The sequence below is a fragment of the Electrophorus electricus genome, chromosome 20 (assembly GCF_041902795.1).
Source record: "Electrophorus electricus isolate QZ-2024a chromosome 20, ASM4190279v1, whole genome shotgun sequence".
Classification (NCBI taxonomy): domain Eukaryota; kingdom Metazoa; phylum Chordata; class Actinopteri; order Gymnotiformes; family Gymnotidae; genus Electrophorus; species Electrophorus electricus.
This window is the reverse complement of record NC_137516.1, coordinates 17,811,262-17,831,082: the sequence shown is the minus strand read 5'-3', so window position 1 is coordinate 17,831,082 and position 19,821 is coordinate 17,811,262. Positions and strand designations below refer to the sequence as shown.

At 44.9% G+C, this 19,821-nt stretch overlaps 1 protein-coding gene across 7 annotated transcripts in view; it reads left to right on the top strand.

Moving 5' to 3' along the window:
• Positions 1 to 19,821, top strand: part of rasal2 (RAS protein activator like 2) — a 54,260-nt gene that overhangs the window by 3,952 nt on the left and 30,487 nt on the right. For 2 of the 7 annotated variants that reach the window (XM_081703733.1, XM_081703732.1), the window contains exon 1: positions 8,137 to 9,061. The exons of 1 other annotated variant lie outside the window; for it this stretch is intronic. In XM_081703733.1, coding sequence (XP_081559859.1) covers positions 8,491 to 9,061 — 571 coding nt within the window. In that variant the 5' untranslated portion in view covers positions 8,137 to 8,490. Of the gene's footprint in view, positions 1 to 8,136; positions 9,062 to 19,821 lie in introns of those variants that run through there. 4 more of the 7 variants (XM_027011374.3, XM_081703730.1, XM_081703731.1 and 1 more) reach the window with 3 other exon arrangements.

Here is a 19,821-nt window from a genome sequence, read left to right as displayed (position 1 = left end):
TCATTTCCCTCTTATTTGTTTTTGCCCTGACTGGGTTAAGTTAAAGTAGCAGACAGTAACAGGGCTCTGCAGAGAAAGGCAGGTATCTGCCCATCCTCCACCCTTTCCTCTGATACAGGCAGCTCGGTCGGCTGGGAGACAGTGGCCTGAGATCCCAGGCATCACCTGAAAACACAGGAAGTCCAACACTTCCTGTTTTTGGTCCCTTTTCTTATTGGTTCATGGCTATTGCATGTGTCTGACCTAAGGAGATGTATCTGACTGCTCTGCTCTGAGGGGAACATCAGAACCCTGACTGTACTCTGAAGATTTATTTGAAGAGCTAGGTCTTCATGGAATATGCTGTTGCAGTCATTTTCCCAACTTCATGTAGGGATGTGTATGCAGCATGGCATCTGGTCTTACAGACTGACTGGACCCTTGTTCCCACTGTTCTGCTGGAGTTTGCTCACACATGTTCAGTGAAAGGCATATCATCTCTACCCCGTCTACAGACGCGTCAGACATCGTAGGCGTGGAGCCGTGTCTTTGTGAGCTCTCCCACAGTTTCCTAGCCAGTGCTCTCTTTATCATCTTGCCATTAATTCCTCATGGGACAGATCCTGTGGACAAGCTCACACCTCCACCCACGATTGGTTAGAGCATGTCAGTGGAATGAGTGACCGCGTGTGCTTCCTGCCGGCATTCTGAATGGCTGAGCCCAGCATGGTCCTCCCACGAGTCCCAAAAGAGCTGTGGTCACCCACCCAATTAAACAGGATTGATTGGTTTAATTGGTTTAACCATCCTGACGACCCTACTGCTGAAGGAGAGCTTCTTATTACTCATCTCTGTCAAACATGCAGTAGTGATGAGGATTGGGCTTTTATGACTCCCTTGTCTAAAGACTCATCCTGTTGACTGTGAACACACCAATCCAGTTAATGGCCCAGGCAGTATACGTCATGCTTAAGGAACATAATTCATTAGAAGTCATCCAAGGTCAGGCAGTAGCCTCTGAGCAGTGCACATTCTTAATTAAATGTTCTCCTGTCTTAGATTAATGTGATTTACATCTCGTCATAAATCACAGATGAGCATGGATTATTGTTACGGTAACTGGATACAAGTGCACCTTCCATAAACATTAATCGTTAGCTCTTGCAGTTGTAATCAGAATTCGGGATAAGGAAGGCACTCGGTTTATCTGCGCCTCATGCTCAAGACCCTTTAGAGGGCCCTCAGAACACTGACCTGAGACCAGTTCTCCAGTGTCAATGCAGTCGCATTCAATAAGGCATAGAAGGCTGAAGCATTCAATGCCTTGAGCCAGAGGGAGGGTGTGGCTACAGGTGTGGAGGGTGTGGCTACATGAGGGGAGGGCAGCGCTACAGGAGCAGGGTGTGGTTAAGTTAAATGCCTTTAAAGCCATAGTAGAACACTCACCACCATGATTTAATAAAAAAGCAAACTGAAGCAAAGCAGGTCTTTTCTTCATAGAGATATGGTGTTGATTTTTTTTTTTTTTTTTTTTTTTTTTACCCATCACACACTGTTTCTCCCTCACCCAGCTACACAAAGTTGCCTGGAAAAACAAACAAACAAAAAAACCAACCTGACCTGCACTATACAGTCATACAGCGTGTCACGTTACCACAAGATACTCATGTGACATGGAAAGGACCTTTAATATGGCTGGGCACGAAGTGGAGACTTGTGCCTGCTAATCGCCTGATCAGGGCTTCAGTACTCAGACTGGTGGGTCAGCACTAGTCATCTCCAGCTTTGGATCAGAGGCACACTGTCTGTTTGTGGTTCATAGGTTTTTTTGCTTTGTTTTGTAATTTTAAATATTTAAGTATGCCATATGTGGTAATACATGTGGCTGTCCATTGAGAGTTGTTGGAAGTTTTGCTGAGGGGTTCTCATGAAAGAACACAGGCAAACATATGTTGTCAGTTCACCATTGTCTTGAGCATGCGGGCAACCCCCCCCCCCACACACACACACACATACTTGCAATCTCAGACAGACACACAAACACACTCACACACTTGCAGTCTCGCACTGTGCGTTTGTTTACACATGTCACTGTTGTCATAAGGGACATGACTGAATGACACAATACACAAGGCCCTTACATACTTAAATCAAGAAAGCTCTCTGGTTGGCTACTCTTCCCAGGTGACGTGTGTATTCTTGTGTGTTTGCCTCAGAATGCAGGTAGGTGGGACAGGACATAGGTTCCAGGTAGGTCCGCTTCTGTGACTATTCATTTTTCGGACGCTTCTGTCAGTATGTTTCCTGTTCTCTGTCATTAAAGCACACAGAGGAGAACCTGTGTGAATGATGGCAGGCTCCTGAGGCACCTGCCTGACCGGGGTGACCACCCTGTGCCCCGGCCCTGTGCCCCTGGTTGCACTTCCTCCTCAAACAGGAGCAGGTGTGTCACAGCTGTTACAGGATCATCTGATTGTAATTATTTGATCACAATCATTTTGCATAGTACTGTATGCAGTACTAACTGGGTGTGTCTTCATTAGCTGAGCTAGAGGTTTGGCTGACTACCTGTTTTTAGTGAACTAGACATGCTATGGATTAGGGGTTATGGATCCTTCTGCGTTAACTGTCTTAGCCTTTTTCCCCCATGGACGTTTTAGAGCAAGGTGTTGGAAAATAAATCAAATTAATGAATTTTTTATGTCTGAAATCAGCCCCATTTTTTCATATGCGGTGTACCAAATCAGGGCTCATTGACCCAGGGTGCCCTTATGAAGGCATTACCCTAGGGCACTCCAGATTTTATCCCACAGTTTCACTATAGGGCTGCTTTTTGTTGCACAGGTTTACAGAAATTCATCAAAGTTCCAGTGTTCTATTAGTATCACTGCCGTATTATGATACTAATACTATAACGATGACACAATAAAAAAGCCACAATATTATTGGTTGTTCTTTACAATTATGGGACATTCAAGAAAAAAGCATAATTAGGCTTGCGCTATAATAAAATTAAAGAAAACTTGCATTTTACAAATAGTGGCCGAACGATTAATTGGTTGCCTGATTAAATGTCATTTTGAGATAAATGGCATTGATGTTTACTTTGTTCGAAAGTTTAGTTTTTTGATTACCTGTAAACATTTAGTTAATACATTTTTTACAGTTGATACAATTTTTTTTGTACTTTGTTATTTAAAGTAAGTACAGTGCAGATCTACTTATGCAGATAATAAGATTTCATTTAAATTCAGATTTTATCACATTGTCAAATTTTATAAAATACAAAACCCAACATGTCAGCAAAATATATCGGCTTGGCCTCCCTGCTCTCTAAATATCTGCATCAGCCATTTAAAAAGCCATATCGGCCCACCACTAGTACAGATACTTTGAAATATGTATTCTTTAATTAAACTTGTGCAAGCAATATGCCCTTTCTATCCCATTTGTGACAAACACCTACTTTTACCTGTAATATCCTGAGACTTTATTAGGAACACCTGTCTCCTAGCTACAGCTGATGCATGTGCAGACTGTGTGACGGCATTACCCAGCTAGCTTGTGCCCTATTGCTGCTCTTAGCCTGGTGTTGACTGGGTGGAAGACTCATCTTGGCACAGTAACGCCACTGGCGTAATAGTGCTGTGCACTGTTCTGAGTGCAGGTGTGTGAGTGGCACCAGGGGTTGACAGGGGTTGGCAGTATCACCGGTGGGATGAAGGATGGCCAACACCCATTTTAAGACATGGTGCAAGGTGTCTCTAACAGATCGTGGTGAGTGCAGTTTGTTATTACTGAATATAACTAATTGTGCCTAGTTATTCTTATTGTTTTGACTAATATTAGAAGCTAGTTCAGGTTGTACATCTATTTAGAATATAGAATAAATAGCTACTATAATGTAAGCATCCAACATGACCAAAAGTCAAATGTGCTTTTGGCGATATGTGCTCTGCATATATTATAGCACAAACTGGCCATGTCCAGTGGGAAAATCACAGACTCCTTTATGGTGGGAAATATTACAGACTGGCCATGACTACACTGTAATATCACTGATTGACCACACCCACTACGTGACTCACCATGATTTCACTGAATGTAATGTCACAAAGATTGACCACACCTCTTCTATTGTTCTTAAAGCTCAGTGCTTTTTCTGGATGAATGCTGTCTACATTAATTTGTGGGACACTGTTTTGGTAGTGTATTGTGATTTGGGTACCTCTGTTTTGATGTTCCCAGTGCAGCGTGCTGCTTTAACCAGAATGTTCACCCAGTCCATGTTTGTTGAAAGGACCACAGCGTTTTGGAGCTTACTGCCAGGAGAAAAAGAGGTGCCCCAGCAATCCAACGAAAGGGTCAGCATGGCGGGCTGGCAGGCCTGCGTGTGTGCACATTTCAGTGACAAATTTATGGATGGATAGATTACTTAACCGCAGAGGGGAATTCATGGGATACAGAAGAATGGAAAATAAAATTAGTAAATATGGAATATGTACACAACACCTTTGAGTAAATGCAAAGTGACTGCACTTTTTGATGAAGTGTTATGCGTGTCTGTCTGTGTGCTTGTCTTTGTGTGCACACGTGTGTGTGTGTGTGTGTGTGTGTGTGTGTGTGTGTGTGTGTGTGTGTGTGTGTGTGTGTGTGTGTACACTGGCTTGCCTCCACATGTCTGATACTGTAAGGCTCTTGGCAGCTTTGCGCCGCCTAAGGATATTTTGTGACTGTGGAAGCACAGTTTGATTTCTTGATTGCCGAGTGTTGAATGGGGCGAGTGATTGCTCTTTCAGCTTGACAGTCTCGGGTGCAGTTGTGTTTTTCACGCCACACTGACTGGTTGAATTATGGGATTCGTGCAGCCTTCAGTGTGGGCGCAGTATCCTTCACTGGTGTGGTGTCTCTGTCGTGTAAACACACCTGAAGCGTTCTGTGCACACAAAGGCTGTCTACAGGATGTGTGTGGCTTCTTTATGCCTTGTAGGTTTGTCCACAGTCAATTTCAGAAGGTAATGCCGATTTTGTCGTATTTATTTAAGCAGTATTTCTTTTCGCGTTGAGAGTGTATGATCAGAGACGTCTTACAGTCCAGAGACTGTCATCTATGTCCTGTCTTCCCTGTTTCTGTTGATCTCTTTATTAGCAAAAACACACACACACACACACACACACACACACATGCAGACAGCCAGGCAGGTCCTGTGGTGTAGGGCTTGTCCCGCACATCCTCTCTGTCTGACGCCGAAACCGGAGAAGACGCTCAAACACAATGGCTCATTAGAGACGTCCAGGAAAGACGTGCAGGCCTTTGCTCACGCTCACTCTATCTCCTGTCATAGCTCCACCTAAGACTCAGGAGAGTTTGCTCCACTTATAACCCACAGGTCTTTGTTCCAGATATGTGAAAACCGCATACGGGGGAACCAACTGCAGGCCTGACCAGGAACAGAGTAGAAGGTTCTGGGAGTGCCTCCCTGTCTCCCTCCCTCACTGCCCTGCAGGCCTGATGTCTGCCTCGTGGGGTGGGGGGAGGGGTGGCGGGTGGTTTGTTGGTGGGGGCAGGATATCCCTTGCTTGAGCTCAGTAACCAGAGCACCAACTTGTATGAGGATTAAAAATACACTCCTCTCTGTTTCGGGGGCTGTTGGTGTCTGCTCTTGCTGATGGGAGAACAGAGCACATGGTGGTGTTTGCTTCTATTTGACTGTGCTTGTGTCACATGGCCATCTTGGCACAAGACTTTTGATTGCTTCGCTTGGGTTTGGGAAAACTGGCTTCAGCCAATCAGGTCTCAGGCTTGCCAGAACAGAGCGGTTCAGATGGTTTATTCTCTGTTAGTGCTGCGCTGGCCGGTCTTCAGAGAGCTTTGGTCCTCCCACTGAGATCCTTTGGTTGCTCTCTCTTCTCTTTTCTCCCCCCTTTTCCCCCCTTCTCTCTCTCTCTTTCTTTCTTCTGTCTTCTCTCTCTCTCCCCCCTTTCTGGCCTGACTTCCAGGATATTTTTATAGTTAAGAGCTATTTTTGGGAGTGGGGTGTATGCGTGTGCCTGGTGACTTCCTGGCACATGGCGCCGGACTGAGTGATGGGAGGTGCTGCCAGCACCACAGGGTCAATTTTCCTACACTTCAGTGGAGACGGTGCATCCTTGTGTGTCACTTCCCCACGCCCTCCATGGCACCTGACCCCATCTAACCCCCCTCAGCATGAGAAGAGTGGAGAGAGATTCAGGGTTTGTGGGAGGCTGGGTAGCTCTGAAATCCATGACACAAAGAAGACAACAATCACCAACTTCCTGTGCTTAAATCTATGCTTACGATCCACTTCCTTTGCTCAAACGAGGCTTACAGTCAGGTTCCATAGGCTCCTGTATGGAACTTATTTATGTGACAGACCATGCAACACTGTGCCGGGCCCTGTTGACTGTTCTGCATAATTATTCAGAGATGCCGAGAAGGCTTGATCCCTCTAGGCTGCTCTCCGCTGGTACTGTGTGGAGCTCGTGCTGTTCTTCTGCTCGCCTGGGGGGCAGTGCCCTGGGCTATTTTAGTCCTGCAGCAGTGCTGAGGGGCCACTGGTGTTTAATGATGCTTTCCACACCCTCGGCCCTGGGCACCTGGGCTCCCTGCAGCTGTAACGGGGTGTTAATTGGCGGTGTCCAGGCTGGCTTCCGGAACTCGGGCCTCCGGAAACACTCTACTGCACAAGATTTTGGACAGAGGCTTCAGCCAGCGCGTTACAGAATGAGGAAAAGCAAGGAAGTAGAGATACTTTGTATCAAGTTGTGGTCATGCAGCTAATTGCAGCTGAGTGTTTTTGACCAGTCAGTTCTTATTCTGATTAATAGGGAATTAGGATTATAGGATAATAATGATACATTTCTTTGCTTAGCCTGAATATATTTCAAAATATATATATATATTTAAAGTTATGGCTGCTCATATTTACAAGTAAAAATCTAAGCTAATTACACTTTCATCAAAATTCAACAGTTTGCATTCTTTTATGAAGGTCGCATTCACGGTGGTAGATTTGTGTGGGTTTGTGCATGCTGAGTGGTGTTAAGTGCATGTAAACAGGAAATGGTGGTAAGTGGCAGTGCTGGTCCCCTTGGGCATGGGGGTTGTCCAGAGCCTCTGGGCGCCAGGTGCTCCCAATCAGACACTTGTCCAGTGTGACCAGAAGAAGCCAGACTAGGGTCAGTCACTTTACAATCCCAGTGTTCTGGAGACCAACTCAAGGCGTTGAGTTGGGGACAAACGGTGAATATAAAGTAGGCTTTGCTGAACAGCTCTGGATTTGTGTGCATGCATGTTTTTGTTTATTTATTTATTTTCTCTTTGTTTCTCCTGTAAACGTCTCACCTAACTGAAATCTGAAAACTTGAATGGCTCAGTGTGAGTTATGCAGTGTTATTTATAAAGTACTGAGGAAATAAAAATGAATTGGGATGGGTTGTTTTCCTGTACAGGACTTTTGAAGTACTCCCTGATCCTGAGCTTAGAGAATGGTCCCTCTATGTCGCCTCACCCCTGTATCCCATAAGCCCAGGCTGTTTGATGGGCCTGGCAGAAACGCATGCACACGCTGGTGGATTGCACGTGAGCTCCATGTGGGCTTTCTCTTCCTTTCATTTGGTTTCTTGATTGGTTGCTATGTGGAAATGGATGCATATGACTGATGCGCTGCATAGCAGATTTAAAGCCTAAAGTAAACACTGCTCCTAACCTGTACTGAGTGCCAGAGAAGAGGCTGTCACCACTGGGCTCTCCTCTCTCTCCATCCCCATGCGCTGCTCAGACCCACTGCAGGCTGGGGAAGTGTGAGCCATGCCGCTAACCCTAGATGGATTAATGTTGTGCTTGGGATGCTGCCTTAATGAGCTGCTTAAAATAAACTCAAGTTGTCTAAACCATTCTGTCTACCCCTGCCAGATGGGACCTGCTGAAGGAAAGTCAGAGAGTTTATCTAGTCTTTATACGCAGCCCACAAGAGTTTCAGAGGAAGAAGGGGATTTTTACTATTGCATAATAAGGTTTAAAAAATCCCTCTGCATTTAAAAAGCTTTCCATTCTGGGAATTCTTCAAACATGAGTCATTCATTATTGTTAATGTTTTGGTATTCAGTAGTTTTTGTCAGAGACCACTTTGGACGGTGGTTACCTTAGCTGGGAGCCTCGACTACCTCTAATTGTATGGTGTGAGCAAACGTTGATACGCAACTTTCATTCTGACATGTGACTTCCTCCCAGGAAGCTCTGCGATTCAGAAAGCAGGAAATGGCAGCTCAAGACTAAACCAGTGGACGTGTTTGTTCTTAACAAAAAGTGGAGATGTTTCCTCAAGATGAATCTCTCCTTCGTCTACATTTGGTCAGATAACCTACATAGGACATACTAGTTACATCACATGGTTTGGGCTTGAGACCATGACTGCAGCAGGTACGATGGACTGAAACAGACCAGCACACGGTGGACAGTCTCTGTGATGTGTTGCAGTAGCTGTATGTATGTCACGCTCATCTGTCACTGAGCCCCCTCTATTCCGTCGGCCCATGAGTTCGTGGAAGATGCGTGGCATGGGCAATAGTTATAAGCGCAGTGCGGCTGGCAGGGGCAGCACTCGCTGCTACCAGCTGCCCAGCCGACCCTGGCTCAAGAACCGCTCCAACTCTGCCCCTGCTGAGCCCGGCTGGCTGGAGGTGAGGACCCATGCGGGGTGGCCCGCAGCCAGTCCAGGCCCATATCAGAGCACCACCTGGAGCCTGACCCAAAGCGCCCGGGGCAGCTACACCCAGCCACGGCACCTTCCAGTCAGGCAGATCCATAGCCTCCCGGAAGCGAGCCAGATCACCAGCTCGGGCGTGCTGCTGGAGCACGTTCAGCCCCAGCGACGCCACAGAGTGCCCTACGAGCGCTCTACCTCAACACCGGCTGCCAGTGGTACCATAGAAATGCAGCCACGACGGCAGGAGCGGAACGGCCTGCGTCTCTCCGGGATCCTGTTGTCCATGACCCGGCAAATCAGCCAGATGCTCTCTGCTCGAGAGCGTGACGATGACGTGGACTCATGGGACAACGGTAAGAGTCTCCTTTTCACAGAGCCCCACTGCAGGCTGTGCTGCGGGGCACCTCTGCATTCACTCCTGCACGGTTCCTCCCTCTGTCGGGTGGTAGGCTGTGTGTAGCACTGGGACACACTGCTGAGTAGCTGAGACTGTTAGGAGATGAGGTCTCTACTATTGCAATTATTTTTGTACAACTGAATAACATACAATTAAAAAACTTTTACAGTTCCTGTTGTGTTAAACTGGACTGTCTGTGGTCTGTGCTTTGTTTGGGCACATTGAGACAGAGGTGTAGTAATCGTACAGATCGCCTTACAGACACCATCTCAGATTATATTGTAAGAATATTACGCTGAAAGTTTGAAAGACTTCATCTGCCATGCTGGCTTGTGGTCCATGATTGTATCCAAGAGACAGGAAGAGAACATCTTACGCATACACGCTGATGCACTGAAACTCACCCAAAAATAATGCCTCATCATCAGAAAATCATGGCTTTTTGTTTTCATTGGATCTTTTCTTTCCACTGGTACTGCACTTAAAGATATCTAAACTAATCAGTCTTTTTTTAAAAATGGTTGCAGCTGCTCTGGGGATTATGGCCCCTTCAATGTTGTGCAAGCACACTTTCATTAAGGCATAAGTTTAGTCAATCTAAATTCAGAACTTGAGCTTTCGATTTCTCTCTGGCATTGGTGGCATTAAACCACCTCACTCTGTCGATGTTTCACTTCTCTATGGCTTCACTGTAAAGAAGCTGTTCCTTATTCTGCTTAGTTTTCCACACATCTATCAACTACTGCATTTTCCCTTCACAATTACCATAAATGCTCAGTGGCCAACAACAGAATGGTCCTACATGTCAGGCCTACTGAAGGCAATGGGCCCTGGCAGCATGCTTACTGCAATAAAGTTGATTAGGGTTGCACAGGGCTTTTGCATTAATACCATTAAGCTTCCAGGGGTGAGCACTCCTTCTAGGGTTGGCTACAAGAGTCTGGCTGACAAACCTGGGTCACAGTGAAGGGGGAGGATTATCCCCATTCCCTCCACAAATCCTTCCATCCCCCAAGTCCTGCCAGCCCACCTCTTTCCTCTTTTCACTTAACAGGGGGCAGAAGGAAGGAGTGCTGGCCCTTTTGTATGCAAATATGCAATTCGACAAGGGAACAAAGAAATCCAGCCATGCCACCTACAGTCTCATGCACCTCTCGGTGGACATGGCTGCTCAGCAGAAGTCATGAGAGAGGCCACAAACCCTCTCCACTCCTCAGCGGACTCGCCTGGTCAGCTGCAGGATGTGTGGATATGCTGTCGGGGACAACGGGGGGGTGTAATGCCCTCGTCCAGAGGCTCACTCCAGTGGGCGTAGTGGCCGGCCAGGCCTACTCTGTCTGGCCTGAGTGTCATGGACTGGCAGCTCCAGGGCCATCCAGAGAAGCAGGCGAGCACTGTGTGTTAGATCTGCCACTGCTGGAAAGAGCCATGTCATGTGGCTGGACCTGCTCTCACAATTACACCTCTACACATGTCCTAGTTTCGTTGCCCCCGCACCCAGATGCAGCTGCCATGACGACCTCGGCCTGCCACCAACAGTTCTAACCTGTGTGTGTGTGTGTGTGTGTGTGTGTGTGTGTGTGTGTGTGTGTGTGTGTGCGTGCGTGCGTGCGTGTGTATTTAGCACAGCAAATGTTTCTGTGAGAAATACACAGTCCCCTTCTGCCAGGTTGTTTGACAGCAGACCTCAAACCAAATAGAACAAAGACTTTTGTGTGTAATTTTTAAATTTAAACACATTGTGTTTTTAACATGATAGTGTTTTTTAAAAAGCACAAGTCATGTAGTATTAAAGGAATTTTTAATATCAACAGGTGGACTGATTTCTGCTGTAGAACTGATACATGTTAGAGGTGCAGCTTGTTTGCTGCACAGGCTCGGTCAGTGTGTTGAGCTGTGGTTGTGCTGGACTCATACCTGAGGGCTGGAGCTTGGACCTGAGGGGTGGAGCTGAGACACCACCCCCCAAGCAACAATTATGAATTACAGACCACACTCTCCTCTTAGCCTGAGGGCATAGACCCATAGACCAGAGCATTCTCTACACACGTGTGTGCGCACATATACACACATGTGTACACACACACACACACACACACGCACGCACGTGCATACACTGCAGTGCTATTATACCGATTTATCTTAATGAGACATGACCGATTAGTCTAGAGTAAACGCCTAGAGTATGGCATAATGTCTGACTGCCTGCGGTTTAATTAAAACGTCTTTTGTTAATGGAATCGTTAGTTCAGTTGGCAGTCAATGGATTTTGAGCAATGGATTTGTGTTCTTCTCATCCTGGATATGACGTATGGTTCTCTCCCTCTCTGCTCAGCAGTGCTTGCATACAGGACTTGGCCTTTATGACTTGCTGTCTGAGTGATTACAACTTACTTCATGGTCCTTTTGTGTGGTCATGTGTAGAATTTTATACATCATGGATTTTATAAATTAGACTTTCAAATCCTAATGAATGCTGTTCCATGGCTGGAGTGGCACCTGTTCCTAGATCAGCACGCCTTCTTTTAGATGCCTTATGCATATAGACCCTTTCCACCATGGGGAGGACATCCATTTTCCTTCACTGATTATCCCACCCAGCTATTACATCCTGCTTAACCAAGCATGTCAAAACAAAAGCAAACTTCCCTTGTTTGGCTTGTATACACCTTCCAGCTGGAAGCTACGCACGCACACACGCGCACACACACACACACACACACCAACCACACAGCTGCAATCACCACCCAATCTGTTAATTGCAGTCATTTCCTCCCTCTATAGACAATGAATCAAGCCCCCCTCACACTAGATACCATTTAAGGCTACTAATTTGCACTGCTGATAAATGGCTGCCACTGAGTTCAGTCATTATGCACAGATCTGGAGTCAGTCTCTGCTTGGCTGCCATACCACTGTTCCTTCACTTTTCATAAACATCATGGTAAGAAACTTTGATAACATTTGAACTGGGTGATGTAATTCAAAGTTGTATGTTATGCAGTTTATTGTAAAGCGTAGTAAATGATACTATGCTATTTATAATGTAAAAAAAATAAAAATAACAATTTCTAAATGTAAAGGTATCACTAATACTGTCACAGTGACCCATTCCTGACGTTTCAGTTAGTGTTTATAGTTACAGATGTGAGTAGCTGTCCCTTCTACTATAACCTTAACACTGTCTTAACCCTAGCCCAGATCCTCGCCTTTACCTGACTTAATCCTAACCCTGAGGCTCCCAAATAGAAACCTTCAGTGCAATTGTTTCATCTCTTAACTTGCTTTCTATATAATATTATTTGTGTGTGTGTGTGTGTGTGTGTGTGTGTGTGTGTGTGTGTGTATGTGTGTGTGTGTGTGTTGTTAGGTGTGGTATGTATTTTCTTGTATGTATTCTCTTTGACAGGGTTCTGGCTTAATGTTATTCTTGGACCCCAATCTAATGTACTAGCAAAAGGGTTTCTTTTAAGCTCTTGCAAATCACTCTGTACACGACCATCTGCTAAATGATGTAAATGTTCCAAGTTTTGTTTTGTTTTTTAATCCTCACAAAAAAACAACTGACAGATCAAATGGAGTTGAAACACTTGTACTGTGGCTGGGAACACACCTCTCATGACATCAGTACATTTTCTTAAATGAGTATGATAAAGCAGAATGGGATGATGTCTTCAGTAAGCTGTACTTATTGGGAGTGTTTGTATTTAGCTGCAGTGCATATTTGTGTGTGTATGTTTGTCTAATGCTCCCCAAGAGCAGCAGACAGTGACAGGCATTCAGGAAATATCAGTACCACACCCTGTCTCTCGTGTGCACACACACATTCTCAGGCTATACAATGAATACGCTATCTCGTCCACTTCAGGTCTGTCTCTATGTATTTGTTTACCTGCTTTTACCCTCCCACCCCACCAGCTCTCCACGCCTGATAAGCTGGTGGTAATGTCAGATTATTGTTATTTGAGGAGCTGTTTGTGTTGAAGGGTTGTCGTGGAGACGGGGCTGCTGGGTAGCGTGCAGGCAGGCTGGGGGCAGAGTACTGGAGGTGAGCACAGTTATAGCAGCAACATGGCACAAAGCATCTTCTGTTCTCGCTGTGTCTGTATGTGAGAGAGAGAGAGAGAGAGAGAGAGAGAGAGAGAGAGAGAGCTGTGTGCGTGTGAAAGTGAGAGGGTATATTGTGTATGTTTATATTTGTGTGTCCGTGAGGACATGCGTACACCTGCCAAGTTCTGTGGGAATTTGGCTGATGAGCTAAAAACATGACTAAAGCTATGGGGCTGAACACAGTGTTATGCTAATGATTCTATGGAGCTGCACACTGTATTAATAGTTTTGGACTTTGGGCCATGTTCTGAACACTCATCCAGAAATAAAAGGACAATATATTTCTCTGAAGGATCCCCTGTCAGCACATTAAATCAAGACCGGGCTTCTGTTTGTCTGGAAAACCAGCCAGTAATCCCTACTTGTGTGGGCACTCTGGATGGGCTATTTATTAGACCAGGTGTTAGGTGCTGGAGAAACACGCCTGCCTTGAGTATAGTAGGAGAGAAGGGCAGCTCCATGCAATACTGCAGCTACTCAGGATGAAAACACAAGCACATCTGTATTTCAGGTACCCTCACTGCCGATGCTTCCCCATTCAGGCGTACTTCTGCATTCGGCCTTCTTGGACTTTTACTACATATGCAATATCAACTTAAGAGCTTCTGACCCATTTTTGTCATGAGGTACTATGAGACAGAATGGAACACATTTACCCTTGGACTGTCCTCTACCTGAACGTGTTAACCTCTCTGGGTGGGGTGGGGTGGTATTTAAGATAGACCTTATGTATTTTGCACTTCTAGGTATCAGCATTCATCCCTGTATTCTACAGTATTCTAGTTCATTGGTATGTTTAATTCTAACCTACTATACTGTACTTGGATATATTCTATGAGTAAATGACAAAGCACTTTTGTAAGTCGCTCTGGATAAGAGCGTCTGCTAAATGCCATAAATGTAAATGGTGTTCTGTAGAGCTTTGGATAATGTTTTAAAGTTAGATAATGATTTTTCCTGCTAGATTATAGGGCAAAAACAGGACAGCCACCATCAAGGCCAAATTAAATTTCTGATCATAGAATATCTTTATCCTCGTATTGAATATGACAAATGCATTTTAATGGTTGCTGATTGATTAAGCAGGAAGTTTGGTTGCTAAGCTCTATAGTTTGCACAGATGGCGGGAGGGGCTTTGGGGGTTAGAGCTGTTGCTGTTTTGGTGGTGAGTAGACAACCCCCCCCCACCGCCCCGCAGACAGGTGGCAGAGCCTCTCCCTGCCTCACTGACATTCCACGCATGGCAGCTGGGGTCTAGGGTTACCCCCTGGACATACACAGCCCCAACAGGGGCCTTAGTGCGGGCTCATGAAAGCTCAGAGATGTGCCAGGGTCTGCCAGGGTCAGTATACACACACATACACTGTCTCTCTCGCGCGCTCTCTCTCTCTTTCTCTCTTGCTCTCTCCCCCACACACACAAACACACACACACTTCCTACACAAGAATGCAAATGCACAAATATATACACATATACACATACTCTGTTGCTCTGTTGCTTGTACAGAGTAGTAGAGCATGCTGTTTTGAGGTGTGTGTTTTATTAATAGGTTCTCTTAACAAGACGGGGTGTGTTGGTTTTTGACAGTTACTGTAGTAGATCCTAATCATTTTTAGATCAGAGTCTGGTCCCTTTGTAGCAATATCGAAATCTAATTTCCAGCCATTCTTAACAGCACTAATAAAATGAGTAAATCACTGTGATCACTCTCACTGTGTGAGAGACCCTTTATAATAAACAATACACTCAAAATATGTATGCTGACTCTATATAGAACGTTCAAATACTTACTTAGACAGTCCCATATGTGGGGGCCATGCAGATTCTGCTTTAAATGATATTGTGTTTATGGAAAGAGGGTGGAGAGATCTATATATACAGGATCTATTTACAGAGAATAGATTTGCAGAATTTGCGGAACTCCAGGAAAGGCATAAACTTCCTGTCACTCATTTTCTCAAAATATATTACAAATTTGAGACTTTGTAAGGTCAAACCTGCCCAACTTTGAGGTCATGTGTACACATAGTACTCTTGAAGACACTTGAAATCTTGAAATCACTTGAATACTCTTGAAATTCATAGATTTAAACCCAAGTAGCTGGTAATTATTTCTATAAAGCATTATTAGGTCATATAGATTTCAAAGTGGAACCTATCAAACACAAATGGAATAGTGAATTGGGATTAGGAATAGAAAATAGAATATGGGAAATGTCTGAAAAGGGATAAAAATATACACACACACACACACACACACCTGCTCAATAAGACACAACTTAGTTCAGTGTAAAACCGTGCAGAGAACATACAACACATGCAGGAAATTACATTCTGCACCAGCATATTTAATTGTCTCTCTCATGTATTTGGAAAAGTCCAGAAGCCCGATGCACGCTGGGCTGTTTGGGGACCAACTAACGCTTCAACAGTAGCAAAGTGACGGGAACAGTAGGCTATTCATTTTCGCTGGGTTGTGTCAAAGAAAATGATATTATAAATGTGGAAACTAGAGTCAATAGCAGAGTATGATATTAATCAATTAATGTTTTGCACTTGGAGAAAATGCACGTTCTGTGAACTAGAGTTATTTATTAAAATATGAAACCTGCTGTTTTCCACCTGGAAAAGTGCCAAGAATAAATCTGCTTATATGTGAAACGCTTTTTACTGAATCTATACATTATGTAAGTGTAAAGTAACCTTTAGCAAGTATAATAGAGAATTTTAACTAGTCTAAAATCTTTGGATAGTACAAGTACACACACACATACACAGTCCAACTGTGTTTTGAGTCTGTGACGGTCCCTTTTCTGGTAAGAACTTTTTGTGGGTTCCAACCCCCTTGAGGGTCACAGACTGTTGGCTTTTGTGTACAACTGGCATGTGCACCCCACTGTAATTGTTTTCAGACCATGCAGCCATACAAATAAACAAACACACACACACACACAAACAGACAGACAGACAGCAGCACGGGGCAACGTCCAGGACACCCACAAAGTTAGAGCCTCATTAGAATCTTGGCATTTACACCCCACGCCAAGACACAGCAGGCTGCAATTACCCCATCACCCCCAAGCCCTGCCCACTTTGACACACGCACACCATGCAGAGGTGGCAGGCATCCGGGAAACAGCAAGAGATATCACCAGATTTCACACTTCAGCCTTGGCCAAAAGAGCCAATCAAATACATTTGAGATTAAATGTAGTTGATGCCACACCAAAGTGTAGTGCACACTGGCTGTGAAATATTGTCACCGGGGTGCATTTTTTTGTTTGTTTGTGTGCTTCTGTGCCTGTCTAGAACTCAGTGTTTGGTATTAAGGCACTTAGTAATGCGTGTTCAGGTTTGCATCTTTGTCCTGAATGTTGCATAAAGCTGGAGGGTGGCCCGAGTCATTGTTTGGAAAGTCTTCCCTTCCTTTCTGACCAAAGATGTCTCGTCTCCTCCTCCAAACTCGCATCCATGATATCAGATTGTATCTGCCCAAGAGGCATCGACCTCCTCGCAATCTGACACCCTCCACGGCAGTGTGCAGAGCATGCTGGGTAACAGCCCTGGCCACTCGGATGCACCGACATCACTGTTTGCTGACAGGGCATTTTCACGTAGTAACCATCTCGAGAGACAGCTGACTACTGACAGGGCTGTGGAAAAGCTGAGGTCTGCACAACATTTATTTTCTGATGTGAGTGCTGTGGAAGTGTACAATGCCAGTGGCATGGTGTCCATGCTGTATGTTGTACTGCCCCTCAAACACCCACTACAGGGATTCCCTTGGCAGGCCCCACTGCACAAAGGACAGTAACACGTACTGGGTAGTTTGCTCAGTGTCGAATTGCAGTGTCCTTTCTCAAACCGCTGAACAACTCCTTTCTGAAAATTGTTCTCAAATTGCTGAAAATCCTCTTGAGATCCTTGCCTGCATTTTAAAGCAGTCTTGGAGGCCATGTTATTTCTGGTACTACTGGTCTGTGAAAGACTCCTGCATTCCTCTGTGTGTTGTTGGAGGTCTTTTTTCTCTCTTTAAATAAAGCAGAGGTACAGTGCCAGTCTTCCATATTCAGTTAAGACGAGCATTGTGAGTTTTAAATTGGGTCTCTTGGTGCTGAAAATGCCATTATGTTATTTCCAAGGAGAAGATAAAGGGCCCTTGCTGGTGAGAGAAGGCCTCGTGGGCTGCGGCTCACCGGCCTGCGGAGATCCCGAGAGGGCGCTCGTGCTCCGCGCGCCGGCAGCACGAGCAGGAGCAGGTGAGGAAGTCCAGCACACAGGAAGGCTTTGTGATGTGCAGTTAAAACCGCTTCCTGAAATAGATCTCCACGCTGCGGGGCCAGCACAGCCCACCTGGTCCTCAGAGGGGCCCAGCAGATCAGGCAGGGTGCTGAGATTCCCAGTGGGCAAGTTGGAGTATTTGAAATATAATATCTCATTTCTCATGGTGAAACCCAGTGGGGTCTCACCGTGACTGACTTTATTATTGTTTGTAACAGAAGGATAGACTGCTAGCAGCCACTGTATCTTGGAATGCTGTTTCTGTAACTCCTGGCTGCTGGTTCTGGATCTGACAAACTTACCGTCGCTCTGAGAGAGTGGCAGGCTCCATCTGATGCCCGCCTGATCGTTTTGCGTGTCTGTGGAAGGCGTATGGACTCTGGGGTAAGCTCTTTATCTCACGCCTCCATATACTGCCCTGGCACCAGGCCCTGCTCTGTCTAAGCTTGTGTGTCCCACTGAGAGCAGACCATCTTCCTCTTCTGCATCTCCCTCACCTGCTCTCTTCCAGAAGAGCCTGTAAGAATGCATGTCTCCATGGTTATTATTTCCGTGTTTGTGTAGCTGTAGATGCCACAATAGCTTGTGCAGTGTCTGTCTGGACCTGGGCTTGGCTGCTGTCCTCCTCTCGCACCTTTTCAGCTTTCCACTTCTCTTTCTCTGTTCTTGCTGTCTCTCTCTCTTTCTGTCTGTCAATATTTATCTCTCTGTCTCTCTGTATCTCTTTTTCACATGGTCTTTGTCAAGCTTTCTCACTCGCGTCCCCTCTTTCTCTCTCTATTTCTCTCGCTCTCTCTCTATGTCTAGTTTCTCTTATTTTATCTTATATCTTGTTCTCTCTGTCTAGTTTCCCTTCATCTTTTACTGGCTCACATATGCCCCGCCCTACCTCTTAAAGATGGATGTCTCTCGCTCCTCTGCCCCGCCCACCCACATAAAGATGGATGTGTCTCGCTTCGGTTTCCAGCCACTGTGAATCCAGCCGCACCACTTCCCTGCAACAATGAGGCACTACCACCAGCGGCACTCTCCTGATTAAGGGTGACATGAGGCGGCCCACCTCTGACCTTGACCCCTGATCCAGGCTTTCCCTATAGGCTCCCCCAACTGAATGTGCAGCAATCCTGTCAGCTGAAGCTGATTGATGAAGCGTAATGACTGCAAAAACGACCAATTAATGAACACCCCCATCTGCTGGGCCGTTTATCAGTCACACATGGTTTGTCCAGTAAGATGCAGACATTGCACATGGAGGAAACTGAGGCAGTCACTGGATGGGACTGGACTCTTCTGATTGACTGAAGCCTTTATTAAAAGTGCTGTTGTCCATCTGCCAGATTGTAAGATAGTGTGCAGCCTTCTGAAGAATGCTTGTACATTCTGATTCCTGTTATGCTAGGAATGTGTTGGGCACTTCCTGAAAATGTTGATATCCTCTTCCCCCTTTTGTGGCTTCGTCCTCCCTTTGTAATGCATTCATTACTGGACCTTGTGGTGTAAGATCTAAGGCTGCTGGTGCAACACTGCCCTCTACAGGACATGTCAAATGCACTCTTGCACATTACTTCCATTCAAAAATGATTCTGTGTTTGTTTCTGAGATGAGCTACTGATACTCATGTTACACACACACACACACACACACACACACACACACAGTTGCAAAATAATAGCAGTGTGTTTAAAACAACTGAAAAAAAGCTCAGTCCTCATAATAGCATTTATTTCCATATACACAAAGGCACTGGGAGCACTGCACATTCAATTCCAAATCAAAACATGAATGAAATATCAATTTTTAAACTGAAAATGAAGAAAAAAAGAATAATGGGCTGTTAAAAAAAAAAGTGTCTTCATTTTCATTTACAAACTTGAATATTTACAGTATATACTGAAAACTGTTTACAGATTTAGTTTTTCTGTTGAACACTGAACTAATATTTAGTTGTATAACCATAACTGAAAACTGCTTTATGTCTGTGTGGCATGGAGTCAACTAACATCTGACACCTGCAAACAGATATTCCAGCGCAAGCTGACTGGACTGCATTCAAGTTTCAAGTTTCAAGTTTGGTTTATTCGTCACATACATAGTCATACACAGTATAACTCGCAGTGAAATGGTGGAGAGTGTTCTGTCCAAACTGAGGAAAAAAACAGGGGTGCATAGAGAAATATAGATATTCTATATATGTGAAATATATATATGCAAAGAGAAATATATATATTCTATGTATGTACAAAATATATTAACAATGTATGTACAATATATGTATATTATGATTATATACACAATGTACAATGTATATGGTTGTGTATATATGT